The sequence below is a fragment of the Barbus barbus genome, assembly GCF_936440315.1.
Source record: "Barbus barbus genome assembly, chromosome: 28".
Classification (NCBI taxonomy): domain Eukaryota; kingdom Metazoa; phylum Chordata; class Actinopteri; order Cypriniformes; family Cyprinidae; genus Barbus; species Barbus barbus.
In genome coordinates, this window is record NC_136756.1 from 26,047,040 (window position 1) to 26,060,095 (window position 13,056).

The following is a 13,056-nucleotide window of genomic DNA, read 5'->3' on the forward strand; positions in this document are numbered from 1 at the left end:
TGATTCAACAATAAGAAAGAGACCGGGCAAAAACGGCATCCATGGGAGAGCTCCAAGTCAAAAGCCACTGCTGACCAAAAAGAACAAAGGCTCATCTCACATTTGCCAAAAAATATCTTGATTATTCCCAAGACTTTTGGGGAAATATTCTGTGGACTGATGCGACAAAAGTTGAACTTTTTGGAAGATGTTAGTCCCATTACATCCGACATAAAATCAACACAGCATTTCATAAAAAGAACATCATGCCAACAGTCAAACATGTTGGTGGTAGTGTGATGGTCTGGGGCTGCTTTGCAGCTTCAGGACCTGCATGATAGAAACCATGAATTCTGCACTCTATCAGAAAATCCCAAAGGGCAATGTCTGGCCTCCAGTTTGATACCTCAAGCTCAAATGCACTTGGGTTATGCAGCAGGACAATGATCCCAAACACACCAGCAAGTCCACCTCTGAATGGCTCAAGAAAAACAAAATTAGGTTTTGGAGTGGCCAAGTCAAAGTCCGGACTTAAATCCAATTGAGATGCTGTGGCATGACCTTAAACAGTCCATTCATGCTCGAAAACCCTCCAATGTGGCTGAATTAAAACAATTCTGCAAAGAAAAGTGGGCCAAAATTCCTCCACAGCGATGTGTCAGTTATTGCAAACGCTTGATTGCAGTTGTTGCTGCATAGGGTGGCACAACCAGTTATTACATTTAGGGGGCAATTACTTTTTCATGTAGTGCCAGGCAGGTTTGTACAGCTTTTTTCCCTTAATAAATGAAATCATTATTTAAAAACTGCATTTTGTATTTACTCAGGTTATCTTTGTGTAATATTAAGATTTGTTTGATCTGAATCATTCAAGTGAGACAAATATGCAAAAAACAGGAAGGGGGCAAAAACTTTTTCACACCACTGTACGTGCACAGCTCAGTTGAATGATAAAATATGCCCTTTGCCCTAATCCCTTCGACGCTCTCACTCCGGAGGGTAAACCCTTTGAAGGGATTAGGGCATACAGGGATGAGCCCTTCCGAATGGAAGGTTCGCGAATCATTTGATTTAGATCAAGACTTCAAAGCAGGTTCAAATCATATAGCCTAATTCGATGCGGGTTTGCAAATCATTTGATTCCGATTGGAGTGCATATCGTGAATCACTTGATTCAGATCAGGACTTCGGAGCGTGTATCGCAAATCATTTAATTAAAAACGGAACTTTGGAGCGGGGGTTCGCTAAACATTTTGCGACTTGAATTATTCATGATCCACACTCCAAAGTCCCAATCTGAAAATATATGGTTCACAAATTATTCAGATCGGGACTACAGAGCACGTATTTGATTCAGATCGGAACCTCGGAACATGGATTGTGAATCATTTGATTTAGATCGGACTTCGAAGCAGGTTCGTGAATCTTTTCATTCAGATCGGGACTTCAGAGCGCCTATCGCTAATCTTTTTCTTCTTTTATTAAACGGTACAAAACATCAAACCATTAAGCCAGTACAGTTATAAAAACAAAGAAAAAGAAAGGAATTACACAAATACAGAACCCTTAAGAAAAAAAGTAACCGTGGATTTACTACAGTAAAAGTGAAGTAACCGTTTGTTTTATTTTTTGTATAACTATAGTTTTCTGCCATTTATGTCCCCACCAATGCCAAAATCAAACCTATACACCCTTGAATCTAGACCTTTCAGTCATCCAGTCAGTACATGTAGGCCATGCTAAATAACACAGACATATGACCAAAAACACTTTATTAAAAACAAACTTTGTACAGTCTTGGTTTTTCGTTAATTTTTTTTTTTAGAGAGATATAAAATGTTGAAAACCAAAGAGAAAACAGCAAATTAGCCTATATACAGTTGGAAAGGTTTAAAACGTATGAGCAGGGAAACAGCAAATAAAGAGGTTTCGGAAAAGGAATTATAAAATTGAAACTGGGGAAATAAAATCTTCAATAGTGTCCAAAACATGTAGGGAACATCTTCAAAAAGTTGTAACATTTGGTACCATGAAAGCAAAACAGATATGACAAACTTCATTGGTTTTATTTGCCTTCAGTTTGAATCAACAGCTATTAAGTCTTTAATCAAAAATAAAAGGCTGTTATCCTTCATATTCATCATCCTTTAGATCATTATCTGATAGTTTTCTATGTTATCAACCGAAATAATCATGTGTCAGGTGAGTGCAACATGATCTTTCAAAACATTTGAAATAGCCTTAAATGTCCTCAGCAAGGTTTTACAAGCATCATAAACGTTCTGCAACCGTCTCACGGGTGTTAAACTCTGTTTTTATATATATAAAAAAAAAAATAGGAAAAGAAACGTTATTTCTATTAAAGACACTTCCATGCATCAGTGGTGTTGATTCAAATGGACAGACCACAATCAAAGCAGCTTTCAGTGTAGTCCTGAGACAAGCACGGCAGCATTTGGTGACAAAGTATCTGAGAAAGTTTAGATTGCTTCAGTAAATTCAACTCTCAGTGTTATATTCTACAGATATATTCATGAAGGCATCTGACACGTAGAAGCTTTTCAAGACCTACATCAAGTTGCCTACATAATCATAACACAGTGAACCAAATAAAAAATCAGGGACAATAGAGAAGGAAAAGAAGAACAGATACCCGCATGCATTGGTACATCAAGTTTTTTTCCTGAAGGGAGCACTAACACTAAGAAACATAGCAGACTACAGCTACTAAGAGTGGATTAGCCAGCAATCCACATGCCTGTTTTTTGTTGTTGTTGTTTTTCATTCATAAAGAGAGAATAAAATCGGTAGTTTATAAGCAGAAGCCTAATTCTTGATTTAAACTGGCTGTGAGAAATACACATAGTGATAAGTCATTGTTTCTACAAGTCTTCCCCGCCACATTTGCTAGGCACAATGGTCAAAGGTTGGCATCCTGGCATTAGTAGGCAACGCCACATTCTGAGTATCACAATTCAAATAAATTCTAAAGGAGGGTACGGGAAAATTACTAGTCTTGCCAAAGTCCTGATTTGGTTAATTAACCCTTTTCATTTCATGCAATCTAATTACTGAAACATACAGGAAATATTGACATCTGCAGTCGGTCCGATAGGAAAAACAATGAACAATTGCAATTAAGGCGCTATACACAAGAAGCTGGTGATTCTTGCGACAAGCACTGCACCTGGCAGGACGCTTTGCATGCATCTGCAGTGGATGCTGCTGATTTGAATGGATCCAGAACCCCCTCAAAACAGATCATGGGGCTCCTCCTAGTGGTCATTCATATAAATTCCTGATAGTTTTAGAAGGAGTTTAGAAAAACGTGTAACATGAGTCATATTTCACCACAAAGTCAAAAGAAAAATGATTATATTTTGTGTTTTTTTTAAACAATATTTTCCCTAAATAAAGCGTATTTTTCTACTATTTTTATTATTAGACCTTTAAAAAAATATTTTTAAATGATCTTCTCCGTAAATGAGGCCTATTTTTTAAGACCTATTATTATTATTATGCATTTTGACATGATTTTCATGAAAACTAAGCACATTCCCTCCTAGTTTTCATTATCATAATGCATCCAGTTGTTTTGCTTTTGAGCATTTTTATATTTCACATTATTCTTAGTCATCATGCACATAATATTTTTATTACAGTAATTCAAACTAATCCTGCCCAGAAAGGATTATTTTTTAAAATCGGCATAAATCTAGCAAAACAAATACTATGTTGATCCTTAAATCCATTAATATGATTATTTTCCTCTCTTACAGTAATGAGAAGTGCTTTTTCTTGTCATGAAAATGTGATATGCAAATCTTTTTTCAGGTACTGATTTCCTTTTTTAATCATGCAAAACTTAATATAGATCTATAAAACTGTTTTAAAACAATTTTCTTGTGATTATGGAGTGAAATATGTTCTCAACCTTTCATTCTGGTTTAATTTTTGTAGAAATGTTAATACATCAAATGTCATTTATTCTTTGTTTTCTTTGTGACTGTGTATATTAATACTGATATATAATTACAGCCTGAGGAAGAAAGCATCATAAATACGAGTGATACAGATAAAGATGTTGCACAGCGACCCTTGTGCCATTCTAATGTCATCATCCTGAATGAGCACATTTATACTCCTCCACGTTGTGATTTAGTAATAAAGATACTAATGGAATTATACATTTCATGAGTCCCTGACTCTATAACAGCCCATCAAAGTATCAGATCTGGCTTGGTTCTTTTCTCCTAAATATTTAAAAATTGCTACTCAGAATGACAAAACCAAAACTCAAATTATTAATTGTCTAAACACAGTCTTCTTGATTGTAATTTGCATAGAAATATTTCCATAAAAACATTGAGAAGATCCTGATTCTTTTTCAAAGGGCCTTACATGTCCAGTACTACTTGTAGAAGGTCTCACCAGCGACCGATACTGGATTCTCATGAACAACAAAAACTCTTTGTATAATTTGTGTGACAAATCCATAGCAAGGCTGGAAATAGTTTGATAGAATGAACTCAACATTGTTTACTAATAGGAATGTGCTGACATATGGTCTCTTTTGCCAGAGATTGCTACTACTTTTACTGATTAAAAGGGAAACTATCATAAGAAGTCTGCAGGAACCCAGAGATGATGTGAAACTAGAAGACAGCTTGATTTCATGCTGAAAAGGGTCTTGAGTACAAGTATACTTAGCATATGTTAGTATAACAAGGATGCTAGACTGGTTTCTGTCAGAAAACTGCTGAAAGGAAGCAAAAAGTTTTTTTAATAGTCCATTCTCTCAGTCTGCCATTCTATACACACGTAAGCTGGTGTTTGCTGTAGTCTCTTTGTGTTTGCATGAGTGTGAGATTGTTTGTTTGCGCGTCAGACCAGCGTGCCTGGCGTGGGTCTGTCATTACTGCTCTCTTTAAGTGTCATATCCTGCATCTTAGATGAAAAGGTATCTTGGTACAAAGAAAGCTCCATCGACCTATAAGTGACGAGAAAGAAGAGGTCACAAAATCATATAACATTGCAGTCAATAGTGTTCACCGTCTGTATGGATACATGTCTTTAACTAACTGATGAATTTTACTGTACATTTCTGCCATATGGACATCATCTAGACATAGTCACCACTGATAAGCTAAGCTACTACGAAGTATAACTTAGAAATTTTAAAATAGAAGCTGAAAACGCTATACAAATAAACTTGAATTGAAAATGTCACTTTAAAAATATTCTATTGTTTATTGGTAATTCTTGTTCAAGGATCATGTAACACTGAGGACTGGCTCCAGTATTAAAATAGAAAACAGTTATTTATTATTTATTATTAAAAACATACTATTGTTCATTCAAAATATATTATTATTCCTGTTCATTCAAAATATTGTGATGAAAAATGCATTAGAAAATGTAATAGTATATGCAGAAAAGAACGTATTAATATCTAATGCAATAATTAATTAATACAACTGTATTAAAATGTACACTACCAGTCAAAAGTTTTGTTTTTAAAGAAGTCTCTTCTTTAGTCACATCATCCTTCAGAAATCACTCTAATATTCAGATTTGCTGCTAAAATAAAAGCATTTATTATTATTATTACTATGTTGAAAACAGCTGAGAATAATTCTTTCAGGTTTCTTTGATGAATAGATATAGTTCAGAAGAACTGAATTTACCTGAAATAGAAATCTTTTGTAACATTATAAATGGCTTTATCATCACTTTTGACCAATTTAAACTTTAAATTTTAGAGCATGCTTGCTAAATAAAAGTATTCATTTCTATAACCCCCCGCCCCAAATAAAAACATTATACTGACTCCAAGCTTTTGCATGGTATAGTGTATAATGTTACAAAAGCTTTTTATTTCAGATAAATGTTGATCTTTGGATCTTTCTATTCATCAAAGAATCCTGAAAAAAAATGTATTCAACTGTTTTAAATATTGATAATAATAATAATAAATTTTTTCAACAGCAAATCAGCATATTAGAATGATTTCTGAAGGATCATGTGACACTGAAGACTGGGGTAATGATGCTGATGCTTGTTTTAAATAGTAAAAATATTTCACAATATTACTGCTTTTGTTGTACTTTGGATCAAATAAATGCAGGCTTGGTGAGCAGAAGAGACTTCTTTAGAAAACATTACGTTTTCTAAAATGTCTGGTAGTGTATTATATACACAAACATTTTTGCATTTATATTACTTTTTTTTTTTTTTTTTTTTTACTTTATGCATGTAGATTTTAATTCAGTCTGCAATTACCTGCCATGTAGAGGGTGCCCATGAAACGTGGCCGACTGGGGGATCTGTGAATAGGACGTGTCTGTTTGGAAGGACTGTGGCTGGTGTTTGAGCGATGGATGGGGGTGTGAGTTGTGCAGAGAGGACGTGGTACGCCTGCGCTGAGTCCGAGTCCCCTCTTTACCCTTCCCTCCGTTAGCCGTCTGTCCCAGCGCGTTCCTCAGATACCAGTCTCTCAAACCCTCCAGCGCAAGGGCCTTGTGCAGGCTGCGCGTGGGGTCGTCGGGGGTCGTGGGTGCGGAGGAGTCGAGAGGGTAAAGGGGTGGTCTGTGGAGGTGGTCGATCTGCTGGTTATGCGTTGCATTAATGGCAGTACCATTGCAGGTGGTGGTTTCGTTGTATGCAGAGAGCAGGATGGACTCTTGCTGGTGCTGCTGCAAGGGAACGAACGGGCCGCAGGATTTGGTGCGCGACACTTTGACCCTCCGTGGCTCGCCGGGTTTTCCTCTCAGCATTAGAGGACTGTAGGCCGGAGGGCCGTTTCCCAGGATAAGCTGCTGCGATTGGGCAAAGCCGTTCCTGTAGGGAGGCGGAGGAGCATTGGGACCATCAGGCCACGGCCGGGATTTTGCATTACTTTGCACCTGCAATCTTTGTTGTTGCTGAGCTTGCATCTTCTGCTGCTTCCCCCACACATAATCCATGAGGATCTCACTGTAACCGACACCTCCGTTGGTTCCTCGACCTCCTGCGGCCGAACGAATGCGGGCCAGCTCGGTGTGCCCATTTACCTGCCGCTCAGGGCTGCTCCGCTGCACTTGTTTTAAAGTCGTGTCCATGATGGCTTCAGAGCTCTTGTATGGACCGTTCCGTACAGGCATGCCTGACCTTTGACCTCTGTCCTCCGCTGCGGTGCCATGCCACTCGAGTAACGTCTCGGAGCTATTGCTACGTCTGTGCCCTTGCTCGTAGGGCCCTGAGGACGACCCCTCCTGAGACTGCAGAGGCACCTGATGGGACGCTTCGGGATTGTCTGACCACTGCTTCACAGCAGCAGTGCCGCTAGATGATTCTGACCTACACAAATAAACAAGACATTAAAATAAACAATTTAATAAATTCATATTTTTAATCAGCAAGGATGCATTAAATTCATCAGAAGTGACAAACACATTTATTAATAGTATGTATTTTTAGGTGTAATATTGTTGTCCTTGCTTACTGGGTTTTTGTAGAGCACTTTTTGTTGTATAAAACAGTATTTATTGTTTTGTTTTTTTAAAGTGCAAATCAAACACCTTTGATAAGATTTTTATTTTTTTAAGAAATTAATACTTTTATTCAGCAAGAATGCATTAAATTACCATGTAAAGACATGTTAGTAAAGACAATGTTACCTGTTTTAATTTATAATGTCAATAATAAATTATAATATAATGTTAATGTTTATAATGTTGGAAAAAGATTTCTATTTCAAATAAATGCTGTTCTTTTCAATTTTCTATTCATCAAATAATTCAGCTTTGCCATCGCAGAATAAATGACATTTTAAAATATAAAACAATTATTTTAAATTGTAAGAAATATTTCACAATATTACTGTTTTTATTGTATTTTTTGATCAAATAAATGCAGCCTTGGTGAGCAAAAGAGACTTCTTTCAAAAACAATATGAATGGTAGTGTACATTTGAAAAGCAACAAATGTGACAACCAGAACAGCAGAAACAAAACTCATTCTTACATGCTAGAGTTTAATATTTGGGTAGATGACGTATCAATGTGTCCTATGGTGTGACGGAAAAATGAAAATAACCTCTAAGATTGAAGATAAACCTCTCTCATGCTATTTGTAACTCTCTAAGGAAGAAAGATACATTTTTCTCATGTTATTTGTATGTATAAATTTTTGCCATGTCACACCATAGGTCACAGTCCAATTTTTGTGTGTCAACTACCCATTTACAGTTAGGGGGTTGGTAAAATCAGTACCCTAACCCTAAGTATCAGCAATAGTTATATAGTGATGGCTGCTTTAGAAAACACTAATTAATACATAAATTCAAAAAGCATCAATGAAGCAGCAAAATTGTATTTCTTATTTAAAGGGAGTCCACTCACCCTCATGTTGCTTCAAACCTGTATGACTTTCTTTGTTCTGTGGAACATAAAAGAAGATATTTGAACAAATTCTGGTAACCAAACAATTTCAGTTCTAAATGACTTCCATTGGACAAACAATGTAAGTCAATGGGAACCACCATTTTTCCAAATATCTTCCTTTGTGTTCTACAGAACAAAGATATGCATACGACATGAGGGTGAGCAAATACTGACAGACTTTTCACTTTTGGATGGACTGTCCCTTTAAGCTACCCAAGCGACGCACTGAGTAACTGACAGCCACACAATGCATCAGTGTATATGCTGATAGCAGTGCCTCCCAGCACTGCAGCACAACAAGCTGCTCTGTATGTGTAATTAAATTGAGTACGAAATAATGGGGCTTTACACTCAACCTCCTTAGAGATCCATTACTTCATTACACATTATTGCAAATAAGTAATTTAATCAAAATGTTTGTGCCATTATCAATTCAGGGCTTTTAACTACAATATAAACCATTAGCCAAGTGTCTACTTGGCATTGATCTGAGTCAGCATTCAAGCTGATGTGTGCAGTGTTGTAACATATGTTTGTGTATGCGTGTTTTGCGCATTTGTAACCTGATGTGCACTCCTACTATTCCATTGCGGGACAGGAGCGGAGTTGCCGGGACACTTCTACCTTCCAGATTCGACACACTTCTTGGAAGAGAGTGACTCGGGCTGGGAGAAAAATAAGACTTAAAAGTTATGATTCTAGCACACAGTTAACAAACCTGGATTGTTGTTATATGGTGACAAAGACCGTTTTATAAAACTGATTGATGATAAAAATGTTGTAGTCTTATTATTTTTAAAACAATAATAATTTAATGAAACATCACTCCTACATTATGATTACATTATGATAGTCACAGCTGAAGTTGTTACAGTTGCCAACAATGTATTTTAGCTTAAAACAACAATTATCAAAACTTAAAATCTGCTGAAAATTCACATACATCTTAGATGGCCTGAGGGTGTCACTATCCATTAGGCCACGACTGCCCATGTAGCATTTAGCATTACAATGTAGCATTACATCACTTGCTCACCAGTGTATCCTCTGCAGTGAATGGGTGCCATCAGAATGAGTCCCCAAACAGAGGATAAAAACATCACAATAATCCACACAACTCCAGTCCTTCAATTATCGGCTTTGTGAAGTGCAATGTTTGTCATGTGGATTACTGTGATGTTTTTATCAGCTGTATGGACTCTCATTCTGATGGCACCCATTCACTGCAGAGGATGCATTGGTGAGCAAGTGATGTAATGCTACATTTCTCCAAATCTGTTCTGATGAAGAAACAAACTCATCTACATCTTAGATGGCCTGAGGATGAGTAAATGTTCAGCAAATTTTAATTTTTGGGTGAACTATTCCTTTACTGCCTAAATGTCATTGAGTGTTACAGAGCCTTTATTCTAAAATCAGGTTTTAATTACAAACCACTTAAACTGTTTTTTTTTATCTAAATGAGGTGATTTCAGGCCAGCTAGTCAATCCTGATTCACCATAAAGTGGAAAAACAGCTGTTCCTACGTTCTTGTGCTGAGCCTGAAAGCAGATTGTGCTGAGTGTGTACCTGGCTGAGCTGGCCACAGAATTGCGGCGTGTTTTCATCTCGTAATAGATCTCCACAGGGGAGAGTTTTCGAGAAAACCTGTTGTCTGGGCTCCCCGAGACCAGCTGGGGCTGTGAGGGCGACAGGCTGTCAGAGGTGTCTTCTGATGGAGAGAGAGAGAGAGAGAGAGACTTGTGAGGTTGAGTCAGAAGCATGCTTTCTACTTCACAGAGATAAACTTTAAAGATACACTACACACTTCAAAGATGTGGGTCAGTAAGACTTAAAAACATGGCAGTTTTTATGCCCACCAAGGCTGCATTTATTTGAATTCTCTGATCAACTGAAAGTTCAAAGGAACAGCATTTATTTGAAATAGAAATCTTTTGTAGAAATCTTTACTGTCACTTGTGATCAATTTAATGCGTCCTTTCTGAATAAAATGAATGCATTTTGAACAGTATATAATAAAGAAGATTTTATCATTTCATTGCAATAAATAAAACAAACTCGGTGTGATCTGTGCTCAAATGCTGCATAAGCTATATTTGTGCTATATTTCTTTATGAATAAAAGCAACTTGGTTTGATATTTTTAAACCAATAAATAGATTTTGGGGCCACTGAACATACACAAGTGCTTTTAAAAGGAGGGTGCCTATGTATCAATTACAGCAAAATTCATAGTTATAATGCCACACCTTCAGGAACCAAGGACAATCATTGACTTAATTACTATATTAACTATTTGTTTTGTCTTTATAACTATTACTGCCATGTATTTCAAATAAGTGCTGTTCTTTTTAACTTTCTATTCATCAAAGAAATTATCTTTGCATCATAAATTACATTTTAAAATATATGAAAATAGTTTTTTTATTAATTGTAATATTTCACAAATACTGTTTTTTCCTTATTTTTCTCGTTATTTGTATTGATGCTTTGACAATGCTGTGTATAAAACGTTTACAGCATGCCAATAAAAGACAACACTTCTTGATCAAAAATTGAGAGAGGAAGCGAGAGCGAATGTGTGAGAATCAAAAATGCCATAGGGAGAGGATTAGTTCAGTCAGTGTTAATAACAGGCTTTTGACTCATTGATGTGAAGACTAATGACCCCCGCGGGGTCTCTCCGTCCACTCAACTCATCCTGCCATTGTAATAGTGCTTCTTATTTCAGTCTCTCGAATTCATTATCCTGCTAATGCAAAGCTTTGACCCGTCCCATAACTCACCAGTGTCCTGATTGGTGGAATCAGACGTGGAGCTGCTCTCTGACTTCACTGTGTTATCTGAGGACATAAACATTCACACATTATGAAACTCATACATGAGGTTAGATAAACACACTGTACTGGCTCCATGTTGTTATATTGTAACATTGTTTATGTCATTATGTGTTAGATATACAAAATTGTGGAAATACTTATTCATGATTTTAACATTTAAAAAAAAAAACTTGTTTGTGTTTATTTTTCACTGAACCTGCATCATCATTATAGTAATAATGGGCGGAAACAGGCTGGTTCCTCAACACTTCCTGTTACACAACCAACCCGTCTCACGTGTCTCATTTAAGGCGGACTGTTTTCCATGTTTGCACACATGAGAAAACTTTCTCTTCTAAATTTAACCACATACACATTGAAGTGTTCCCATGGTCCAGAGCCAGACTGCCAGCTTGACACTAAATTGGTCTGATCCACTGTAAACCAGTCTTCATCCTGTCTCTATTTACCAAAGTCTAAGTCACACGAGTTTAGCATTACATATGAAGAATCCCTGTAAGGCTTTATTCAATGTTATCTTTAATCTGATCTCTATAACCTTTGCTTAGTTTGATCTGTTAACCTGAGTGTCTCAGTGTGATGTCCGTTATCTCAGTACAATCCAGACTGACATTCATCAGGGGTTTTTCAGTCAAATCTATATTCATTACATCAGCTTTTTTACAGCTAGGTAGCTCAGTTTAACCATGGACTAAAACACTGCTTAGGGCTGAGACAAACATTGATTTGTCAATTAGTTGAGCAGCTAGTATAAATTATACATTTTAAAGTACTTTTTGTTTTTAAACCATACAGTAAACTTAAACACATTTTTTAAAATAAATGAATACTCTTTTCAGCAGGGATGCATTAAATTGATCAAAAGTGACATTTATGATGTTACAAAAGATTTCTATTTCCAACAAATTTCAACATTGATAATAATAAGAAATGTTTCTTGAGCAGCAAATCAGCATATTAGAATGATTTCTGAAGGATCATGTGATACTGAAGACTAAAAATTCAGCTTTGCATGACAGAAATTACATTTTTACAATATATTCAAATAAAAAACACCTATTTTAAATTATAATAATATTTCATAATATTACTGTTTTTACTGTATTCTTTTATAAATACATGCAGCCATGGTGAGCATAAAAGACTTCTTTCAAAAGCCTTCGAAAATCTTCTAGACCCCAAACTTTTGAACGGTAGGGTATACTGTATACATAATTAAAATATTCCCAAACAAATTTTGCCCATGAAATGGTGTTTAGTTCATGTGTATAATCTTGAAACCCACCTGTGTGGCATCCTCTATGAACTGTTCGTTTGCTGTGTGGAGGATTCTGTTCTGAATCGATGTGTCTGCGGAGGGCGCCACTGAACAGAGTTTTCTTTGTCTTGCGCTGAGAGATGTCCTCTTCCTAAGCCAGCACAAACATTGAGCAATTTATGATATTTACCCATCACGTATCCAATATCATATTAGTGGCCATCCATATCATCTCAAACGCACACACCTCATTTTTGGTGTTATGTTTGGACCCGCTGCGGGACGGACCAGCCCTGCACCGCACATGAGGGAGCTTCTCTCCGGTTTCCAGAGGATAGTCATGAGGAACTTCCCCCGTCAATTCCTGACAAAATTAATGAAGAACAAACATGAACAAGTATATTTTTCCTTAACACTATTTCATTTTTATTTGTAATATTTTAAAGCAGGCATATCCACTTTTGTAGAATATTATATTTAGCATATTCCAAGTTTTCACAACAAAAAAAGTGTCAATATTTAAATTTTCATGCTTATTTTTTCACCCTTAGAATTA

At 36.4% G+C, this 13,056-nt stretch overlaps 1 protein-coding gene across 2 annotated transcripts in view; it reads right to left on the bottom strand.

The window, feature by feature from the left end:
• Positions 1–1,735: 1,735 nt before the first annotated feature.
• Positions 1,736–13,056, bottom strand: part of LOC306848596 (coiled-coil domain-containing protein 120-like) — a 50,331-nt gene continuing 39,010 nt past the window's right edge. For both annotated transcript variants that reach the window (XM_079383239.1, XM_079383238.1), the window contains exons 5-11: positions 12,748–12,864; positions 12,528–12,651; positions 11,189–11,245; positions 9,973–10,114; positions 8,966–9,067; positions 6,262–7,317; positions 1,736–4,969 (exon numbers count right to left, since the gene is read on the bottom strand). In XM_079383239.1, coding sequence (XP_079239365.1) covers positions 4,864–4,969; positions 6,262–7,317; positions 8,966–9,067; positions 9,973–10,114; positions 11,189–11,245; positions 12,528–12,651; positions 12,748–12,864 — 1,704 coding nt within the window. In that variant the 3' untranslated portion in view covers positions 1,736–4,863. The remainder of the gene's footprint in view (positions 4,970–6,261; positions 7,318–8,965; positions 9,068–9,972; positions 10,115–11,188; positions 11,246–12,527; positions 12,652–12,747; positions 12,865–13,056) is intronic.